At 40.3% G+C, this 20890-nt stretch overlaps 1 protein-coding gene across 2 annotated transcripts in view; it reads left to right on the forward strand.

Moving 5' to 3' along the window:
* fam133b (family with sequence similarity 133 member B) overlaps positions 1–9230 on the forward strand; it is a 39452-nt gene extending 30222 nt beyond the window's left edge. The window contains exons 10-11 of one of the 2 annotated variants that reach the window (XM_020534974.2): positions 2104–2151; positions 8530–9230. In XM_020534974.2, coding sequence (XP_020390563.1) covers positions 2104–2151; positions 8530–8622 — 141 coding nt within the window. In that variant the 3' untranslated portion in view covers positions 8623–9230. Of the gene's footprint in view, positions 1–2088; positions 2153–8529 lie in introns of those variants that run through there. The other variant, XR_007263889.1, reaches the window with a different exon arrangement.
* The last annotated feature ends 11660 nt before the right edge of the window (positions 9231–20890 follow it).

Consider the following 20890-nt stretch of genomic DNA (forward strand, 5'->3'; position numbering starts at 1 on the left):
ATATCCCTCTGCACACTTTGCTCTACCACTCATCTTGGTGTCATCTGCAAATTTTGACCCACCACACTTAGTCCCCAACTCTAAATCATCTATATAAATTGTAAACAATTGAGGTCCCAACACTGATCCCTGAGGCACACCACTAGCCACTGACCGCCAACCAGAAAAACACCCATTTACCCCTACTCCTTTGCTTTCTACTCGTCAACCAATCCTCTATCCATGCCAATACATTACCTGTAATACCATGCAACTTTATCTTATGTAGCAGCCTTTGGTGTGGCACCTTGTCAAATGTCTTCCGGAAATCCAGATACACCACATCCACAGATTCTCCATTGTCCACCATGCAAGTAATGTCCTCAAAGAATTCCACCAAATTAGTTAAACATGACCTACCCTTCATGAACCCATGCTGGGTGTGCCCAGTGGGACAATTTATATCTAGATGTCTTGCTATTTCTTCCTTTAATGATAGATTGAAGCATTTTCCCCACTACCGAAGTTAAGTTTTCATGATGTAGCTATTGTATTGCAAAATGTGCATTGAGATAAAATGTGTTTCATATTTGGATATTTAAATGTATTGCATTAATTGCGTATTTACAAGCTTAAAAGCTACAAAGGTATTAACTATTCCTAATAAATCAAAAGCCTGAAGACCTAAGTTTGACAGCAACAGATCATTGTTAAGACCAAATCAATCCATGACCCAGAAGCTGATGACACTTTGGTAAATAGACCCATCTATGACACAGAAAAATAATAGGAATAACTTCAAAAATTCGTATTAGAGGCGCATAGACTTGTAATTGAAAATAATTGTTTTTTTTTTCAAGTTACTTGGATAATGAGCATGTTTAATGGATGAATAGATCATAACTATACAACAAGCGAAATATGATATTGCACTGTATAGTCTGTCTTGCATCTATCAAATGCAGTCGTACAGCATGAAAACGGACCCTTCAGGCCAACCAGTCCATGCCAGCCACGTTCCCAAACTGAACTGGTCCCACCTGCCTGCACTTGGCTCTTATCCCTCCAAACCTTCCCTATTTGTGAACTTATACAAATATCCTTTAAATGTTGTCACTGTATCTGCATCCACCACTTTCTCTAGCAGTTCATTCCACACACTACCTATTCTTTGTATAAAAAAAAAAGTTGCCCTTCATGTCCTTTTGAAATCTTTCTCTTCTCACCTTAAAAATATGCCCCCGAGTTTAAACTCTTCCCCCATCCTAGGGGGAAAAAACCCCTGTCATTCATCTCATCTATGCCCTTCATAGTTTTAAACTTCGCAAGGTCACCCCTCAACCTCCTACACTCCAGTGACAAAAGTCCCAGTCCCTTTCCAGAAATATGCAAAAACTTTTCATATAATTAATTCATTTTCAACTGAAATAATATAGGCCTGCTACTTTGGCAAACATGTCAATCATAGTGCATGCAACAAGATCTCTCAGAGCATAAAGGTCAATGTTAAGTCAATTAAGTTTTGATTGTGATTACTTGAAATAGGAATATCAGCCCAAACAATAAAAAGCACATTCTAAATGCCATGTGTATTGTAACTTATTTGGGTGTTAACTTGGAGTTCACTTCCACTCTTATATGTAGGAGCAGATTGAAACTGGAGGTGCATCTTTGTAGTTTTCATGTCTAAATAAAAGCTTGAATGCACAGAGTAAACTCCAGTTCTAGACTTCATAGCCTTTCAATCAAAAATGGAACTTTTTAATCTACTGAGGAACAGAAAATGGCAGACAGATTTTGATTTCAATCTTAGCAAATTTTTGTGTCCTTAAAGAATGATGTAAAAATACAATCTTCCTTTTAAAAAGAAGAATCACCCAAATGACACTGAATTTTACCATATCCTACTTCTAGTGCCTGTTTACTAACAGGTGTCTAAATCATAGCTACAGTAAATGTGAAGTTGAAAAATGATTCAAGGCATGAAAATAATTTTTAAAATTAAGGCTTAATTAGCTTGCCATGGAACATAATAGGCACCTGCATTTGAAGTGTACAGATTTCATATATACATTTCCTGTAGGTTGTTCATTGTACTTCATTAATCAGCAATTTATTTTCAAGGTGCAGTCAAGGAAAAAGAAAAGTTATGAAGAGAGAGATAAAACTGCAGTAAGTACCAAAAGTCTTTATAATGCAATAAAATTAACAGTACAAATTACTTCTTATGTTTGGCTTGTTGCTCATAATGGCTGTCTCCACTTTTTCCCCCCTCCACCATACAAATGTATTTATGGTGATGCCAAAAACAGGAATAAGGCATAGTTGCTTTCAAACACCTCATGAGAATGATTACATTTCCCACAGAATATAGTTGCTTCCTATGGTTACTTGGCTGTTGAGCATACCTGCAATCTCACTATGGTGCTAGGAAGAAAAAGTGCAAAAGAATGCTCTGTACATTTTGTTATGGTCCAGATCCTGGAGTGCAACTTGACCTGATAGATCATAAATTTAACTTTTGCATTAGTTACCTTGGCGAATCACTGAACATATTCACATGAGACTTTCAGAAAGATCCATACATAAACAACAAAACAAAGTTTTTTGGCCTGTTTCCCAGCAGTATCTTTCTACAGATGCTCAAAGGCAGAGGAGTATCACTCCTATCTAAACTCTTTAGTTTCCTCCTTATTTGACCTTTTCTATTTATTTATCTTGGGACTACTGACAGAGTTTTACAACTTCTTTCCAATCTGCCAGCAAGACTCTCCTTTACATTCTGATGGCTTGAACCTCTTTTCATTTCTGACAACTTGAAAACTGCTACATAAATATACTTAGCATGGAGACTTTACAAAGTCAGCACATTTTAGGAGGGTTAAGTGAGAACTTGATTCTTTTGCTGGAAAAAGCATTGTCTGACCTACATTCCTGATCCTTCTAAACAGAAGTCGGTACTGAACAAGTGGTCTCTGATCTGCCTTGTCAGTCTCTCCTAAATTCAACCGTATAAACATTCCATCAGTTAATACCACAGGTACCTAGCTAGGCTCTTGATTAAATCACATGCTTTCACGGAAATAATGTGTTTTGTTCCAAAACAAGGGCAGCAAATTTAGAAAGCAAGCGTCAAGTTATCCACTTTTGCAGATCCTAAGATATATTAGATAAACAGCAAGCATTAGATAATAAAGATTATGATTGAATGCTGACATATGAGCAGATTCATCCTTAGATTCTCTTACTACTATGTGTGCAATATTATTCATGTATTGTTGGGCTCCTGTGAAAATTTCTGGGAATTTATGTTAATATACTGGATTTTGCCTAAAATTTTAGTGTATTAGATCATCTTCAATGAAGAATATTTGGCATAAAATTTAAAGTATTTGGAAATTACTTGTAATGCGCAGTCAAGAATGCACATATGTATATTGAGGCCAGTATATATGTAAAGATTTGTAAATTGCTTAGTTAAATGTCAATACCTTGTTCTTAAATTTTACATTTGTGTTGGCAGCTCTTCAATTGAAGTCTTAAAAGATGATTGCTACAATAGTACTCTGGAAGGAATTGCTCATTCTATCATCTCTATATAAAGATTACTCCGAATCTTTTTGTGATTATTTTAGGATTTCCCCTTCATTACTGCCTTCTAGACCAATGAAAATAGTATGACGAATTAATTTTCTCTTAACCCTAAAGATCTCCATCAGGGTCACCTTAACGTCGTTAGCTCTGGTGAAAATATCCTAACTTATCAATTATCTCTACCTAACCCATAACACTTCATCTTAGTAATATCCCAGTAATAGCTTACTAAATTTCACGGCATATTTCTCTCCCTTTTATATCTGTCTAATAATGTGCCCAAAACTGCACAATCTTTCCAGCTGTGATTTAGTCAATTTTTTCTGCAAGTTTTTTCTATTCATCCGTGGGATATGGACGTCGCTAGCTGGCCAGCATTTCTTGCCCACCCCTAGTTGATTTTGAGAAGGTGGTGGTGAGCTGCCTTCTTGAACTGCAGTCCACCTGTTGTAAGGTGACCCACAATGTCCTTAGGGAGGGAATTCTAGGATTTTGACCCAGCAACAGTGAAGGAATGTGATATGTTTCCAAATCAGGATGGTGAGTGGCTTGGAGGGGAAATGGAGTTGATGGTGTTCCAATATGTCTGATGCCCTTGTCCTTCGAGATGGAAGTGGTCATGGATTTGGAAGGTGCTGTCTGAGGATCTTTGGTGAATTTCTGCAGTGCATCTTGTAAATAGTACACACTGCTGCTACTGAGCATCGGTGGTGGAGGGAGTGGATGCTTGTGGATGTAGTACCAATCAAGCAGGCTGCTTTGTCCTGGATGGTGTCAAGCTTCTTAAGTGTTGTTTGGGCTGCACTCATCCAGGCAAGTGGGGAGTATTCCATCACACTCCTGACTTGTGCCTTGTAGATGGTGGACAGGCTTTGAGGAGTCAGGAGGTGAGTTACTTGCCACATTATTCCTAGCTTCTGGCCTGCTCTTGTAGCCACTGTTTATGTGGTGAGTCCAGTTGAGTTTCTGGTCAATGGTAACCCCCAGGATGTTGATAATGGGGGATTCAGTGATGGTAACACCATTGAATGTCAAGGGGTGGTGGTTAGATTGTGATGGTCATAGCCTGGCATTTTTGTGGCGCGAATGTTACTTCCACTTGTCAGCCCAATCCTGGATATTGTCCAGATCTTGTTGCATTTGAACACGGACTGTTTCAGTATCTGAGGAATCATGAATGGTGCTGAACATTGTGCAAACATCGGCGAACATCCCCACTTCTGACCTTTGATGATGGACGGAGGGTCATTGATGAAGCAGCTGATGATGACTGGGCCAAGGACACTACCCTGAGGAACTCCTGCAGAGATGTCCCGGAGCTGAGATGATTGACCTCCAACAACCACGACCATTCTCCTATGTGTCGGGTATGACTCCAACCACCAGAGAGTTTGTCCCCTGATACCTATTGATTGCAGTTTTGCTAGGGCTCCTTGATGCCAAGGGCTTTCACTCTCACCTCTCCTCTGGAATTCAGCTCTTTTGTCCACGTTTGAACCAAGGCTGTAATGAGGTCAGGAGCTGAGTGGCCCTGGCGGAACCCAAACTGGGCATCACTGAGCAGGCACTGCTTGATAGCGCTGTTGTTAACACCTTCCATCACTTTACTGATGATCGAGAGTAGATTGATGAGGCAGTAATTGGCTGGATTGGATTTGTCCTGCTTTTTGTGTACAGGACATACTTGGGAATTTTCCACATTGCCGGGTAGATACCAGTGTTGTAACTGTACTGGATCTGTGCAAAGTGCCACACAACACGATGGAAGTTATTCTTAATGTGAAGGCAGGATTTCATCTCCACAAGGACTGTGCGATGGTCACATACTGTCATGGACAGATGCAACTGCAGCTGGCAGATTGGTAAGGATGAGGTCAAGTATGTTTTTCCCTCTTGTTGGTTCCCTCACCACCTGCCACAGACCCAGTCTAGCAGCTATGTCCTCTAGGACCCAACCAACTCGATCAGTAGTACTCCTGCTGAGCCACTCTTGGTAGTCGACATTGAAATCCCCCACCCAGAGTACATTTTGTGCGCTTATCATCCTCAGTGCTTCCTCTAGGTTTTTTTCAACATGGAAGAGTACTGATTCATCAGCTGAGGGAAGACAGTATGTGGTAATCAGCAGAAGATTTCCTTGCCCATGTTTAACCTGAAGCCATGAGACTTCATGGGATCTGGAGTCAAAGTTGAGGAATCCTAGAGCTACACCTTCCCAACTCTGTACCACTGTGCTGGGTCTGTCCTGCCGGTGGGACAGGTTTTATCCAGCGTTGGTGATGGTGTCTGGGACATAGTCATACTCTCAGAATCGTACCTTACAATGTCAGGCTCTTGATTAACTAGTCTGTGTGACAGCTCTCCCAGTTTTGGCACTAGCCCCCAGATGTTAGTGAGGAGGACTTTGCAGAGTCGACAGAGCTGTTTCTGCCGTTCTCTTTTCCGGTGCCTAGGTCAATGCCAGGTGGTCCATCCGGTTTCAATTCTTTGAGACTTTGTAGCATCTGCCGTGGTGGGATTCGAGCCCGGGTCCCCAGAACTGGGTTTCTGGATTAATAGTCTAGTGATTATACCACTAAGCCATGCCCTACCGTGTAGTTCAGTACTGCCCACTTGCTCTTGGTTTGCGTTCGGATATACAGAACACAAGGATCTTGTTTGCAAATTTAATGGCCTTATATCTTTGTATTCTCATGTTTAATAGTGCATGTATTTGAACCTGTATTCCCTCTAATTTTACTCTTATTTAAATGTTGCTTTTTAAGGTTTATTTCCATTCTCTAGTCTTGAGTATTACTTAATGCATGCATTTTACAGTCCAACAGTTTGCTTCCCTGCAATCACAGTGTCTTCTGTAGCCCAGGTTAGTGAATGCTGCTGTCAGCAGGAAAAGAAAACACAATTGCTCCAAGTAACTCTTCTAATCTCAACTTGTTCACATCATTCAACATGCAAAAGATTCTTCACAACAGCTTCCACCAAAAGTTTTCTGCTTTATTGTTCTAAGTGTTGCTCATTGTATCTTTTATATTCAGTTGCCTATTTAGGTTCAAACTCAAATTTGAAATAGAAAAAGAACCCATTTAAATGGATGCATTAATAAATAACCAAACTTTTGCAATTGCATAAATGTTGTCATATCCTCTTAAAAACCATGGGCATATAAAACATGCTATTCATCTCTAATTAATAGATACCTAATTATTGTGATGATCAGGGTACCTTTCTTGCGAATGCGGCACAGTGGCCCAGTGGTTAGCATTGCTGCCCCATAGCTCCAGGGTCCTGGGTTCAATTCCACCCTTGGGCAACTTTCTGTGTGGAGTTTGCACATTCTCCTGGTTTATGCTGGGTGCTCTGGTTTTCTCCCAAGTCCAGAGATGTGCAGATTAGGTGGATTAGCCATGAGAGATGCAGGGTTACAGGGATATTGTAGGGGAGTGGGTCTGCATTTGGTGCACTTTGAAAGGACTCCATGGGCAAAATGACCTACTTCCATGATTCTATGAAATGCTTAACTAGTTTTGCATCATTGACTCACTTGGGCAAGCACTGCTGATGAGTACAGTGACTCTGATCCATGAAGTCACCTTCATGGGCCTGCCAGTGTTCATAACAGAGCTCTGGTCCTGCAAGAACTGTTGGACTTGCCAGCTCCACTTGCTGAGACTTCCTGCCCAGTAGTGGGCAGACGTCCAACTCTCCAGCACTTCAGTCTGGCTGAAACATGTTATGACTGCAGGATCACTGTAATTTTTTGAAGGTGTAATTTTTAAAATCTAGCTGAAACAAACATCTTTTGAATAGGAATTACTGTTGTTAATGATGTGGAAATGATCTATCAAAGTTCAGTATAAAGTTTCACAAAAAGCAGGCAACACTCACTCCTCCAGATTCGTCAGGATTATTCATTTATATAATACATAGTTTTGGAAGTGAAATTCTAAATAATTAGTACAGCATATTATCTGAAATGCAAAATAGCTTGCCATTTTATCAACTTAAATGGCTATTTGTTGGCTAACGGACAGACTCAGCCTAGATTCACAAATAGGAAATCCTGGTTAACAAATGTACTGGCATTTTTCAAGGATATAAGTAGTAGAGTTGATAAGGGGGAGCCGGTGGATGTGTTTTACTTGGACTTCAAAAAGACTTTCAGAAAAGCCCCATATAAAAGACTAGCATGTAAGATTAAAGCACATAGGATTGGGGACTATGTACTGATGTGGCTAGAGAATTGATTGACAGCCATGAAATCGTGCAATAAGTAGGTCTTTTTCCGAGAGGCAGCCAGTGACTAGTGGGATACTTCAGGGAACAGTGCTGGACCACAGCTACTCAATATATATATTAATAATTTAGATAAGGGAACTAAATGTAATATTTCCATGTTTGCAGATGACACAAAGCTGGGTTGAAGGGTGAACTGTGCGGAGGATGCAGAGATGCTTCAGTGTGATTTGGATGTTGAGTGAGTGGGCGCATGCATGGCTTGTGGAGTATAAAGTGGAATTCTCTGCTACAGAAAGTGGTTTAGACCAAAACATTGAATGTTTTCGAGAAGGAGTTGGACATAGTTCATAGAGTTAAAGGGATCAAAGTGTAAGGGGAGAAAGCAGGAACAAGATACTCAGTTGGATGTTCAGCCATAATCCTATTGAAATGGTGGAACAGACTCAAAGCACCAAATAACCTAGTTCTCCTATCTTCTGTATTTCTGCTTGTTAAAATTGAGTCTGATTCAGGTGTTCTGAGTCCCAAAACACAATTACTTGTTGCCAAACAGAACAACTAAACTTATTCCATGTTGTTTAGTTTGACCAAATTTGCAGGATAAGGTTCTTTTCCTTTACAACCCATGTCAGTTGAAATGGTGTTATTGCATAAGGTACCCGTTTGTATTTTGTGACGTCTTAATACTGTATTTATACTAATTTTTTAAATGTTACTCAGGAAAAATTAAAGAAGAAAAAGAAGCATAAGAAACATGGGAAAAAGAAAAAACGGTCAATAACTCAGATTTTGATTCAGCATGAGAAAGAATGAATAAAATTATTTTTAAAAAAGTGCATCTTTAGGTTCTTCATTGAACTCTGCAAGCTGCATGGCAAAGACCTGAAGAGTTGAGATGGAAAAGGACTTGAACACTAAACGCATGATTTTCCAAACTCTGCTTGCATTTGCAAACACTTGTAACTTTACAAGTTGCTTTTATTTATCTGAAGTGATGGACAAGAAATAAGCCTCTGTGATTTATTTTCTGTAGGGTTTAAGTTACCAACTGTGAACATTTTTGAAAAGTAACATAGTCCCTTGATAACTTGTTTAAATGTGAGACGATCCAGCTGTATTTGCATATATTATGTGAATCTAAACAGAACTGCGAAGTTGGAAATTTTAAGCAGTTCCTTATTACTGTGTTACTGGTTAACTCTACAGAAAGTGATGCCTGTTAGCTTGCTGCCTTCTGGCCTACACTAGAAAGCTATTTTTCTATAATTTCTTGATCCTTTAGCTCAATGTACCTAAGTTTTCAGTTGTGTTTTGGTTTGCAATTTGTTTCTGAACGGAAAATAATATCATTCCTAATAAAGTATTGACCTGTGTGTTTTATAACTTTGTAAAATATATAAATTCAATCATAAAATATCTACCCTATTTGTCTGCTGTTGTTTGTCATTGTGGTCAGAAATCACACCACATCAGCTTATAATCCAATAGATTTACTTGCAAACACAAGTTTTTGGAGCCCTAATCCTCCAGGTGCTAGTGAGAGAGGTAGTATCAGACTCAGAATTTATAAGTAAAAGATCAAAGGATCGCACCACTGATGAGGATGTAGTAAACAAACATAAGATGCTGTTAACTGTTTAATCAGGAAGGTTTTGATTGATTAATATGTATATGTAAATCCCCAAATTCCTTTCAAGTCACTACCCTGTGAGAACTAAATATATATACATACGCATGCCCTCTCTCACCCTCCCCTGCTCTCCCCCGTCGCCGCCCCCCCAACCCAACACACACTCACATGAATCAATGGGGTGAATTTGTATTTGCAGATGCACTCTATAGATTCCAATTGAGTATAGGAGTTGGGACATATAAGTTGTTGGTAAGACCGCAGTTGGAATATTGTGTACAGTTTTGATCACGCTGTTATAGTCAAGATATAGTTAAATTGGAACATGTGCAGAGAAGATTTATGAGGATGTTGCCAGGCCTAGTAGGCCTGAGTTACAGGGAGAGATTGGCCAGGATAGGACTTTATTCCTTGGAGGTGTATAAAATCATGAGGGGCAAAGATAGGATGAATGCATATGGTCTTTTTTCCCAGGGATGGGAAATTGAAAACTAGAGGGCATAAGTTTAAGGTGAGAGGGGAAAGATTTAAAAAGCACCTGAAGGGAAACATTTTCATGCGGAGAGTGGTGAGTGTACGGAGTGGGCTGCTAGAGAAAGTGGTTGAGGCAGGTACAATGGCACCATTTTAACAACATTTGGATAGGTACATTGGTGGGAAGGGTTTAGAGGGATATGGACCAAATGCTGGCAGTTGGAACCAGCTGAGTGGTCACCACGGTCAGCACAGACCAGTTGGGCCAAAGGGCCTGTTTCCATGCTGTATTACTCTGTGACAAGGCCTCACACGTAACATGCATTGTCGGACCTAAAATGTTGCCACCTCTTTACACTAATAAAGTCTTTAGTTGTCTCAGGATAGCGACTTCAAAAGAATTCAGGGAGTTACATATACATATTAATCAAAACCTTCAACTGATTAAAGATTTAACATCATCTTAGGTTTGTTTAGTACATCCTCATCAATGGTATGACCCTTTGATCTTTTACTTATAAATTCTGTATCTGATATTACCTCCCTCACTAACACCTGAAGAAAGACTGAGGCTCCGAAAGCTTGTGTTTTCAAATTAACCTGTTGGACTATAACCTGGTGTCGTGTGATTTCCGACCTTGTCCACCCCAGTCCAACACCAGCACCGCCACGTTTTGTTTGTCATTGTGGTCGGCGCTATATTTAAAGCATCAGTTACTATTGATAAAGTTGACATCTTTAATATTAATAATAGCACTATTCATAAAGGTGGTCAGTTGAAACACCATTTGTCTTGACCAAACTGTCTGGAGACTACGAACATCGCACTATTGCTGGTTAGATTTTTTTTATTCGTTTTCCTTTCAATTGTACTATATGTTCTTTCAAAACATCACGTTCGTATGAGCTTATAAAAATGACAGAGAAAAAGTTGATTCTGGTAGGATTAAAAAACAGTGATAAAGATATTAAGATTCTAGTCAAGAATATGTGGATATAAACAACTGGGTTCAAATGAATCTCTTGAAGAGTATAGGGAGTATGGGGGCATTCTTAAGAGGGAGATCAGGAAGGCAAAAAGAGGATGTGAGATAGCCTTTGCAAATAAGGTTAAGGATAATCTAAGGAGCTTCACAAGTACATTAAGTGCAAGAGAGCAACTAGAGAGTTAGTAGGGCCCCTTAAAGTTCGATGAGGTCATAATTGTGTTGAACCTCAGGAAATGGGGGTGATACTAAATGATTAATTTGGATCCGTTTTTACTGTGGAGAAAGAAATGGAGGCTAGAGAACTCAGAAATAAATGTTGATGTTTCAAAAATAGTTCACTTTACTGAAGAGGGAATGCTGGCGGTCTTAGAAAATATTAAGGTGGATAAATTTCTGGGATCTGATCTAGTGTATCCCAGGACTTAGTGGGAAATTAAGGAGGAAATTGTGGGGTGCCTTGCAGAAATACTTGTATCATCTACAAATATGGCTGAGGTGCTAAATGACTCGAGAGTGATTAATGTTGTGCCTTTATTAAGAAGTGATGTGAGGAGAAGCCTAGGAAGTATAGACCTGAGAATCAGACTTCAATGGTTGGTGTGTTGTTGGAAGTAATCTTGAAAGGACTCATATGCATTTGGAGTGGTAAGGAGTGATTAGGGATACTTGGCTTGGTTTTGTGCGAGGGAAATCGTGTCTCACAAACTTGATTGAGTGTGTTGAGGAAGGCAGAGTGGTCGACATTGTTTGCTTGAACTTTAGTAAAGCTTTGGCTTTAGTCCAATTACTCAAGTTAAATCACATGGGATTTGAAATTACCTTGCCAATTGGATACAAAATTGGCTTAACATCAGGAGACAGAGTGATCATGGAGGGTTGTTTTTCGTACTAGAGCCTGTGACCAGCAGTATTCCACAGGAATCGGTGCTGGGTCCACTTTTGTATGTCATTTATATAAACAATTTAGGTGAGAGTATAGAAAGCATTGTTAGTAAGTTTGTGGATAACACCATGATTTGTGGCATAATGGACAGTGAAGAAGGTTATCTAAAATTACATTGGATCAATGGGCTGAAGAGGGGCAGATGGAGTTTAATTTGGATAAATGTGAGGTATTGCATTTTGGTAAAACAAACGAAGGCAGAATTTATACAATTAAAAGTAGGATCTTCGGGTAGTGTTGTAGAACAGAGACCTACATTATACTTTAAAGTTTGCATCACATATAGATAGGTTGATTAAGAAGGCATTTAGTATGCTTGCCTTCATTGCTCAGACCTCTGAGTATAGGGTTTGGGACACTATGTTGATGTTGTGCAGGACATTGGTGAGGCCGGTTCTGCAGTATTGTGTCCAGTTCTGGTTTCCCTGTTATAGGACGGACATTATTAATCTGGAGAGGGTTCAGAAGAGATTTACCAGGGTGTTGCCAAGAATGGAGGGTTTGAGTTACAAGGAGAGGCTGGATAGGTAGGCTGGGATGTTTTTCATTGGAGTACAGAAGGTTGAGCGGTGATCTTATAGAGTTTTATAAAATCATGAGGGATATAGATAAGGTGGATAGCAGGTGCCATTTCCTTAGGATGGGGAATTTCAAGACTAGTGGGCATATTTTTCAGGTGAGAGGAGAAAGATTTAAAAAAGACGTGGGGGCAGTTTTTTTACACAATGGTTCGTGCATGGAATGAACTTCCAGAGGAAGTGGTAGATGCAGGTACAGTTACAACATTTAAAAGGCATTTAGATAAATACATGAATAAAATATTTGAAGGGATATGGGCCAAGCACAGGCAGGTTGGACTAGTTTAGTTTGGGTTATGTTCAGCTTGGGCTGAAGGATCTGTTTCTGTGCTGTATGACTCTATGACTCATACAGTCCTATCAGTCATTCCAATATTGTGGGAAAATGGTTTGACGTAGGCCATCAGCCATGATTTAGAGTGGCAAAGTCGGCTTGAGGGGCAGAATAACCAAACTCCACCTATATTCCTACGAGTACCAAATGAAGACACATGGATTGAATTGAGGAATGAAGACTGTTGAATGATGCTAGGGGAAGGTGGCGGTGTGATGGTAATGTCACATGACTAGAATTCTGGAGCCACAGGCTAATGTTCTGGGGGCATCAGTTCAAATCCCACCATGGAAAGATAGTGAAATTTGAGTTCAATAATAATCTGGATTAAAAAGCTATTTTAATGGTGAACACTGTTGATTGTCATAAAAACTGGTTTAATTCATGTCCACTGAGGAATCAAGTCCGTCATTCTCACCCATTCCAGCCAACATGTGGTTCTAGACAACAATTTAATTGACTCCTAGCTGCCTGTAGAAATGGCTAAGCAAGCCACTCAATTCAAGGTCACTTGTAAAATTTATTTATGGCAAGTGGTGACATTGGCTGGACCAGCGTTTAATGCCCATCCCTTGTTGCCATTGAAAAAGGAGTTTGTGAGATGCAGTCCTTGAACTGCTGCAGCCTATTTAGTGTAGGTGTATCCACAATGCTGTTAGTGAGGGAGTTTCAGAATTTTGGCCCAGTAAAGAACAGTGATACCTAAGTCAATGGAGACTTCCTTGAAGAGCAACTTCGTGTATCTCCTGCAATAAACCTTTTGGATGGTAGTGTTTGTGAGATTGGAAGGTAATATCTAGGAAGCCTTGCTAACTTTCTACATGGATATACTGTTGCTACTGAGCATCGATGGTGGAGGGAGTGGATGTTTGTGGATGTGGTGCAAAATCAAGTGGACAGCTTTGCCCTGGGTGGTGTCAGTCACCCTTGTGTATTGTAATGGAGCTGCACTCGTCCATGCAAGTGGGGTGTCTTCCATCACACTCCTGGCTTACAGGTGGGGGACAGGCTTTGGGGAGTCAGGAGGCATGTTACTTGCTGCAGTATTCATAACCGCTGACCTGCTCTTGTGGCCACTTCATTTATATGCCTTGTCCAGTTGAATCTCTGCTTAATAGTACCTCCCAGAATATTATTTGTGGGGATTCTGTGATGGTGACATTGACATCGACATTGAATATCAAGGGGTGATAGTAAGATTGTTTCTTATTAGAGATGTTCATTGCCTGCATTGTAGATGTTTATTGTCTGGCATTGGTGTGATACAAATGTTGCTTGCCATTTTTTAGCTCAAGTCTAGATATTGTCCAGGTCTTGTTGCATTTGAACATGAGCTACTTCAGTATCTGAGGTGTCATGAATGGTGCTGAACATTGTGCAATCATCAGTTAACATCCCCACTTCTGACCTTAGGATGGAGGGAAGGTCATTAGTGAAGCAGCCAAAGATGTTTGAGCCTCATAGACTACCCCGAGGAACTCCTGAAGTGATGTCCTGTAGCTGACATAACTGATGATCATGAGTATATTGATGGGTGGTAGTTATCCAAGTTGGAGTTGTCCTGCTTTTTTGTGCTGTATTGTCATGTAGCTATGCTGGAACAACTTAGCACAGTCTTCAGGACTTGTTAGAATTTCATTTGGGACCCATAGCCTTGGCAGCATCCAGTGCAGTCAGCCATTTCTTGATATTGTAGAGTGAATCAAATTAGTGAAAAACTGGCATCTATGATTCTGGGGACATCTGGAGGAGGTAGTTTTTTTAAGCCTGTAGATTTATTTATTTGTCACACATACTAAGTGTAGGAATACATAAGTACAGCGAAAAATGCACAAAATCGCCACTCGCAGGTGCCCACTTGTTTACAAAAAGGGATCATCTACTTTGCATTTCTGACTGGAGATTTTTGCACATGTTTCAGCCCTATCTTATGCACTGATGTGGTGAATTTCCACACATTGAGAGTTGCAGAGCCACCACCTCCAGTATGTTGCTTAACTGCAATCACCATTCACAGAGTTGAGGTCTGATTTGTGGGTTGTGGAATCGCTTTGCTCAGTCTTTCACTTGCTGCTTACACTGTTTAGCACACAAATAGTTCAGTGTCGTAACTTCATCAGGTTGATTCCTCTTTTTTAGATATGCCTGATCATGCTCTTGGTATGTACTTCTGCACTTTTCCTTGAACCAGGGTTGATCCCTTGCCTTGATGGTAGTGGTAGAGAGAGGAATGTATCCAGCCATGAGTTGCATATTGTATTGGAGTACAGTTATACTGCTGCTGATGGCCTGCAGTGCCTCATGGATGCTCATTCTTGATTCTAAACACAATGCACTGACCAATAAAGGCAAACATACCAAATGCTTCCTTCACTACCCTGTCTATCTGTGAGTCCATTTTTAAGGAACTGCGAACCTGCACTCCAAGGTCTCTTTGTTCGGCAACACTCCCCAGGACCTTACCATTAAGTGTATAAGTCCTGCCCTGATTTGCCCTTCCAAAATGTAGCACCTCTTAGATTAACAACTAGAACAAGAACAAAGAACAAAGAAAATTACAGCACAGGAACAGGCCCTTCGGCCCTCCAAGCCTGCGCCGATCCAGATCCTCTATCTAAACCTGTCGCCTATTTTCCAACGATCTGTATCCCTCTGCTCCCTGCCCATTCATGTATCTGTCTAGATACATCTTAAATGACCTATTGTGCCCACCTCTACCACCTCCGCTGGCAATGCGTCCCAGGCACCCACCACCCTCTGCGTAAAGAACTTTCCACGCATATCTCCCTTAAACTTTTCCCCTCTCACCTTGAAATCGTGACCCCTAGTAATTGAATCCCCCACTCTGGGAAAAAGCTTCTTGCTATCCACCCTGTCTATACCTCTCATGATTTTGTAGACCTCAATCAGGTCCCCCCTCAACCTCTGTCTTTCTAATGTAAATAATCCTAATCTACTCAATCTCTCTTCATAACAAGTGCCCTCCATGCCAGGCAACATCCTGGTGAACCTCCTCTGCACCGTCTCCAAAGCATCCACATCCTTTTGGTAATGTGGCGACCAGAACTGTACGCAGTATTCCAAATGTGGTCGAACCAAAGTCCTATGCAACTGTAACATGACCTGCCAACTCTTGTACTCAATACCCCATCCGATGAATGAAAGCATGCCGTATGCCTTCTTGACCACTCTATCAACCTGCGTTGCCACCTTCAGGGTACAATGGACCTGAACACCCAGCTCTCTCTGTGCATCAATTTTCCCCAGGGCTTTTCCATTTACTGTATAGGTCGCTCTTGAATTGGATCTTCCAAAATGCATCACCTCACATTTGCCTGGATTGAACTCCATCTGCCATTTCTCCGCCTAACTCTCCAATCTATCTATATTCTGCTACATTCTCCGACAGTCCCCTTCACTATCTGCTACTCCACCAATCTTAGTGTCATCTGCAAACTTGCTAATCAGACCATCTATACATTCCTCCAGAACATTTATGTATGTTGGAACTACTCTATTGGAAAATGTAACAGAATAATAGATACAGTAAATATTACTAATTAACTGTTTCAATATAGTAACATCCTATAAACACAATCCTTGGCAAAAAGGCAAACTCAGATATCAGATTTTCTCACGTACAGCGCTTGCAGAAGGAAGAGAAACCCCAGCTTCTGGCTGTAACCAACAGACAGGAAAATATAGCTTCTACTTAAAAACTTCAGCAGCTTAAGCCAAATCTGAAAGCTAAAAATAAACTAGAAATCCTGATCTGTGAGAGCTGGCCACACCTATCCAGGCTGCTTAGAGAATCATAGAGCCATAGAGATATACAGCCCAGAAACAGACCCTTTGGTCCAACACGTCCATGCTGACCACATATCCTATATAAATCTAATCCCATTTGGCAGCATTTGGCCCATATCCCTCTAAACCTTTCCTATTCATATATCCATCCAAATGCCTTTTAAATGTTGTAATCATACCAGCCTCCACCACTTCCTCTGGCAGCTCATTCCATATACACACCACCATCTGCGTAAAAATGTTACCCCTTAGGTCCCTTTTATATCTTTGCCCTCTCACCTTAAACGTATACCCTCTAGCCTTGGGTTCCCCCACCCCAGAGAAAAGACTTTGCTTATTTACCCTATCCATGCCCCTCATGATTTTTTAAACCTTTATAAAGTCACCCCTCAGCCTCCAATGTGTGGGTGTGTGTGTGCTGGTCAAATAGGCTTCAGACATCAGGTACTCCAGCATTCTGCCAAATAGACATGTTTCCAGACCTTAATGTAATTAGCGTAGTTAAGTTCGCAGTACAGGTGAGTGGGCTTGAAAACAAATGTATCCTGGACACATAGGTATGGAGAACTTAAGTATCCTTTGAAGTAACAACCCCTGTTTGGACCTTCACTATGTATCGCCAGAAAATTATATTGACACAATAAAACTAATATCCACAGAGAGCACTTTACCAAAGCATTGACTAACCCCAGTGACAACAGCTCCTTTTTTAAAAAAAACGAAAGAACTGTGGATGCTGGAAATCAAAAGCAAAAGCAGAAATTGCTGGCAAAGCGCGGGTGTGGCAGCATCTATAGAGAGAAATCAGAGTTGACGTTTCAGGTCAATGACCCTTCCACAGAACTGATGGTAGATAGGAAAAAAGTTGGCTTTTCAAAACTTGGATCAGACAGCCCACCTCCCCTGGCCCCTATGCAGCTCCACCTCCTCCAGGCCTACCTTTTCAGGCTTCCCATCTGGCTCCTTACCCTTTGGCCCTGGCTTCACAATCCCTGTAGTGGGTCCTGATTGCACTCCCTGCTCATTCAGAATGGTTGGTTTTTAAAAATCTATTTTTTTCCTAGGTACCATCAGTTCTGAAGAAGGGTCACTGGACTGAAACATTAACCCTGATTTCTCTCTCCAGATGCTGTCAGACCTGCTAAGATTTCCCAGCAATTTCAGTTTTTGTTTCTGTGATCTCTTTCTCTGGATTTAGTACTTTGCAGGGTTCAAAGGTTGCTTGCCTTCAACCTGTATAGCACAGAATTTATTTCATCCTATAATTCTCCAAAAGAGCAAAGAAAGCAAAAGCAGCAAATATTCATCAAACAAATAATGTAAATCCTTTGTCTCTCACTTACGTAACTCAGTGTTGTAATGGGGGACTAAGAATGCCATTAACATTTTGTAGTCAAGATGTGAAGGCAAGATTTCCAGCCAGAGGCTTTTTGTCCACAATGTTTCTGGTATCTTTTAATTTTTAATCCTTGCATTTTACAATGGTCACTTTCCAATGCTGATACAGGCGTAATGACCCAAATGGCAGTTTCTTGTGGTCTATCAGTCTGTGGTTGTATGAAAATTCCCCTAAGCACCATTTTTGCTTAGTGAGGGTACATTTTTTGAACTGTGGTGCTTTGTCCTACACGTGATTGTATTGGGAAACAAGCACCAGCCATGTAATTTTGTCTATTCATGACTAACTTGGTTCTAGCAAATACTAAAACGATTGTAGTCACACTCATATGCTCAATCAGCTCACCATGTTTGGAACATAGGTATAATTAAAGAGAATCAGATAAACAAAAATGAACAAACTACTTGAGAAACTGATTAATTTTAATATCATGCCCAAGAGTTAATAAAATGTGGAAGCCTAAGTCACTTTCACTTCATCTATTTTATATTTTAATTTTTATTATCTGTACTCAACACTTTTGGATTCTTTTGCAATTTATGCTGTGATGTGATGCAACATATTTCTCAACAGAAACATGTTGGTTGAACCATGAGGTCAATAATCTCGATAAGATAATTAATCAACATATTAAATACATCTTGCTGACGAATAAATAACAAATGATCAAATTCCTTCTATAAACCATTACATTCATGTTGTATTCACTATCCAAACAGAATTGTACAATATAACTTTGTTACTTGTCGTGAAGGTAACTTGCAACAGTTCTGCAGGACCACATTGATACACATATTTTCTCGAACTAAGCTAAACATAACAAATATTGCTTATAAATGACAAAAGGTAATGGTAGAGATTAATATTATTATAAGATGATTCAACAGTTAATTTAACTTGGGTCAAAATGTTAATGATACTCTTTGGTTCATTTCAAAATATTACAAGATGTAGGGGACGGAGCCGACAGGCATCCAAAGATCATCTGTTGAAGAGATCAGTGGATTGGTTGAGGAAATAATTAGCAACAGTGTCATGTTTGGTGTCATCATGCAAAAGGTGTCAAGTTGAAGCTGCTGAACCAGAAGTGGAGGCACCACAGAACAGACAGCTATTAACACATTCCATCTACTGTAGAATAAATGAGGGTTTTACTAACAACGTGAGACAGTCTCAAAATTATTCAAACATAAACTATCTTGTAACATTCATTATAGGTGCTCAGGATGTTGTTTTCTGGCAGTAACAGTAGCAGATGTTTGGCATCACATGTGCCTGGTGGCTAAAGTTAAGTGAAAAATTCTCTGTGGAGTGGTTAAGTGATTTTCCAGCACTACTTGTAGGCCAGGCAGAGCCAGGCTTCATCCCCCAGCATTCACCTAACCATGTCCCTTCGCAGAACTGGAATAGCACCACCCAGATCGCTGACCCTCACTGCAATTGTTCCCTGCTCCTCCAAAACATGCTGGATCCCTTCCCCTACATGATCCTTACCTTGAGGAACAGAAAACCCAGTTGCAACTCTGAAGTGGCTGAGCCACTTCTGTCGCACTCCCTACCTGAAAGGGGACCATCATTTCATTAGTGCTTTTTGTACCTAACTTTCTGATGGTTTGTGTTATCATATATAGTCTGCAACTCTGACTGTTCAATGCATCTTCCTTGCTAATTAGTTTATTATTTTCCCCAATTATCTTTAATTTCCCTTGCAATTGCCATACAGCTCTTGTTGTAAGCCCCCATGCCTCTACTGTTTGAGGCTATTTGGATCCACTGAAAATTGACCCTTCCCTTACTTAAGGTCACACAGTGAGCATGCAGACATCACGAGAATATTTCTGAATCAATGACCTAAGCATCATCGGACTTCCACATACTGAGGGCCAACAAAGAAAGCAGAACTGGAAAACATAGAGACTAAATTATGATTATCTTCTTTGGCCAGCCATGAAGGTTTTCATGATACAGCACAGAAAGAGTCCATTTGGTTCATCATGTCTGGGTCAGTTCTTTGGTAGGATATATTAATTAGCCCCAATTCTTGCTCTTTAAAATTAAAAAAAAGCTCCAACTATTTATTCAATTTTCTTCTAAAGTTACTGTTGAATCTGCTTTCATTTGCCTTTGAGGTTTTGCATTTCAGATCATTAGCAGCTCGCTGTGTTAAATATAGCTTCTTCCTGTTGCCTCTGGTTCTTTTGCAATCATTTTGACCAAGTCTCTGAATGTTTTTAAGGCAGGGGTGGATAGGTTCTTGATAAACAAGGCAGTGAAAGGTCATCACAAGTAGACAGGAATGTGGAATAATCATATCAGCTATGGTCTTACTGAACAGCAGAGTAGGCTCAAAGGATCAAGAGGTAATCTCCTGCTCCTAATCCACATGTTGTATGTTTGAACTGGGGATGGGGTGAGGATTCAGCAGAGGCTACTCTAAAGGATTGTTGCCTGATCCTAGTTCTGGCAATCACTTGGGCGCAGCAGAGCCTGAACAAGCCAAATCTAAATAAAGTGTAGTAACACAAAGGACTTTTGTTAATTTATGTGCATCAAAGAAACGTAGCTCCTCCTGACAGTGTCCAGGTATTTGGATAGCATCACCCCCAGCCCCCAACATCTCCCATTCCCCATCTTCAATCCCTCAATATACTCACTCGCTTGTACAACAATGCCACAATTCTGTGACACCACATCTGCTGATGTCTCCCGGGCTATGGTGTTGGTAACTCAATATACTGAGTGAAACAAATTACTCTAGCTCACAGTAAAGCAGTGCATTTGTATTGAAATGCTGTAATGTATAAATATTCTTCTTAGTCTGCTGCAGTCATATGACCTCTCCCATGAGGCACACACACTGTAGGCAGACATCTGAAAAAGATCTTGTGTGGAACACATTCCAATGTTGTATACTCCAAATACACTCA

This window comes from Rhincodon typus, chromosome 2 (genome assembly GCF_021869965.1).
Source record: "Rhincodon typus isolate 14 chromosome 2, sRhiTyp1.1, whole genome shotgun sequence".
Lineage (NCBI taxonomy): Eukaryota > Metazoa > Chordata > Chondrichthyes > Orectolobiformes > Rhincodontidae > Rhincodon > Rhincodon typus.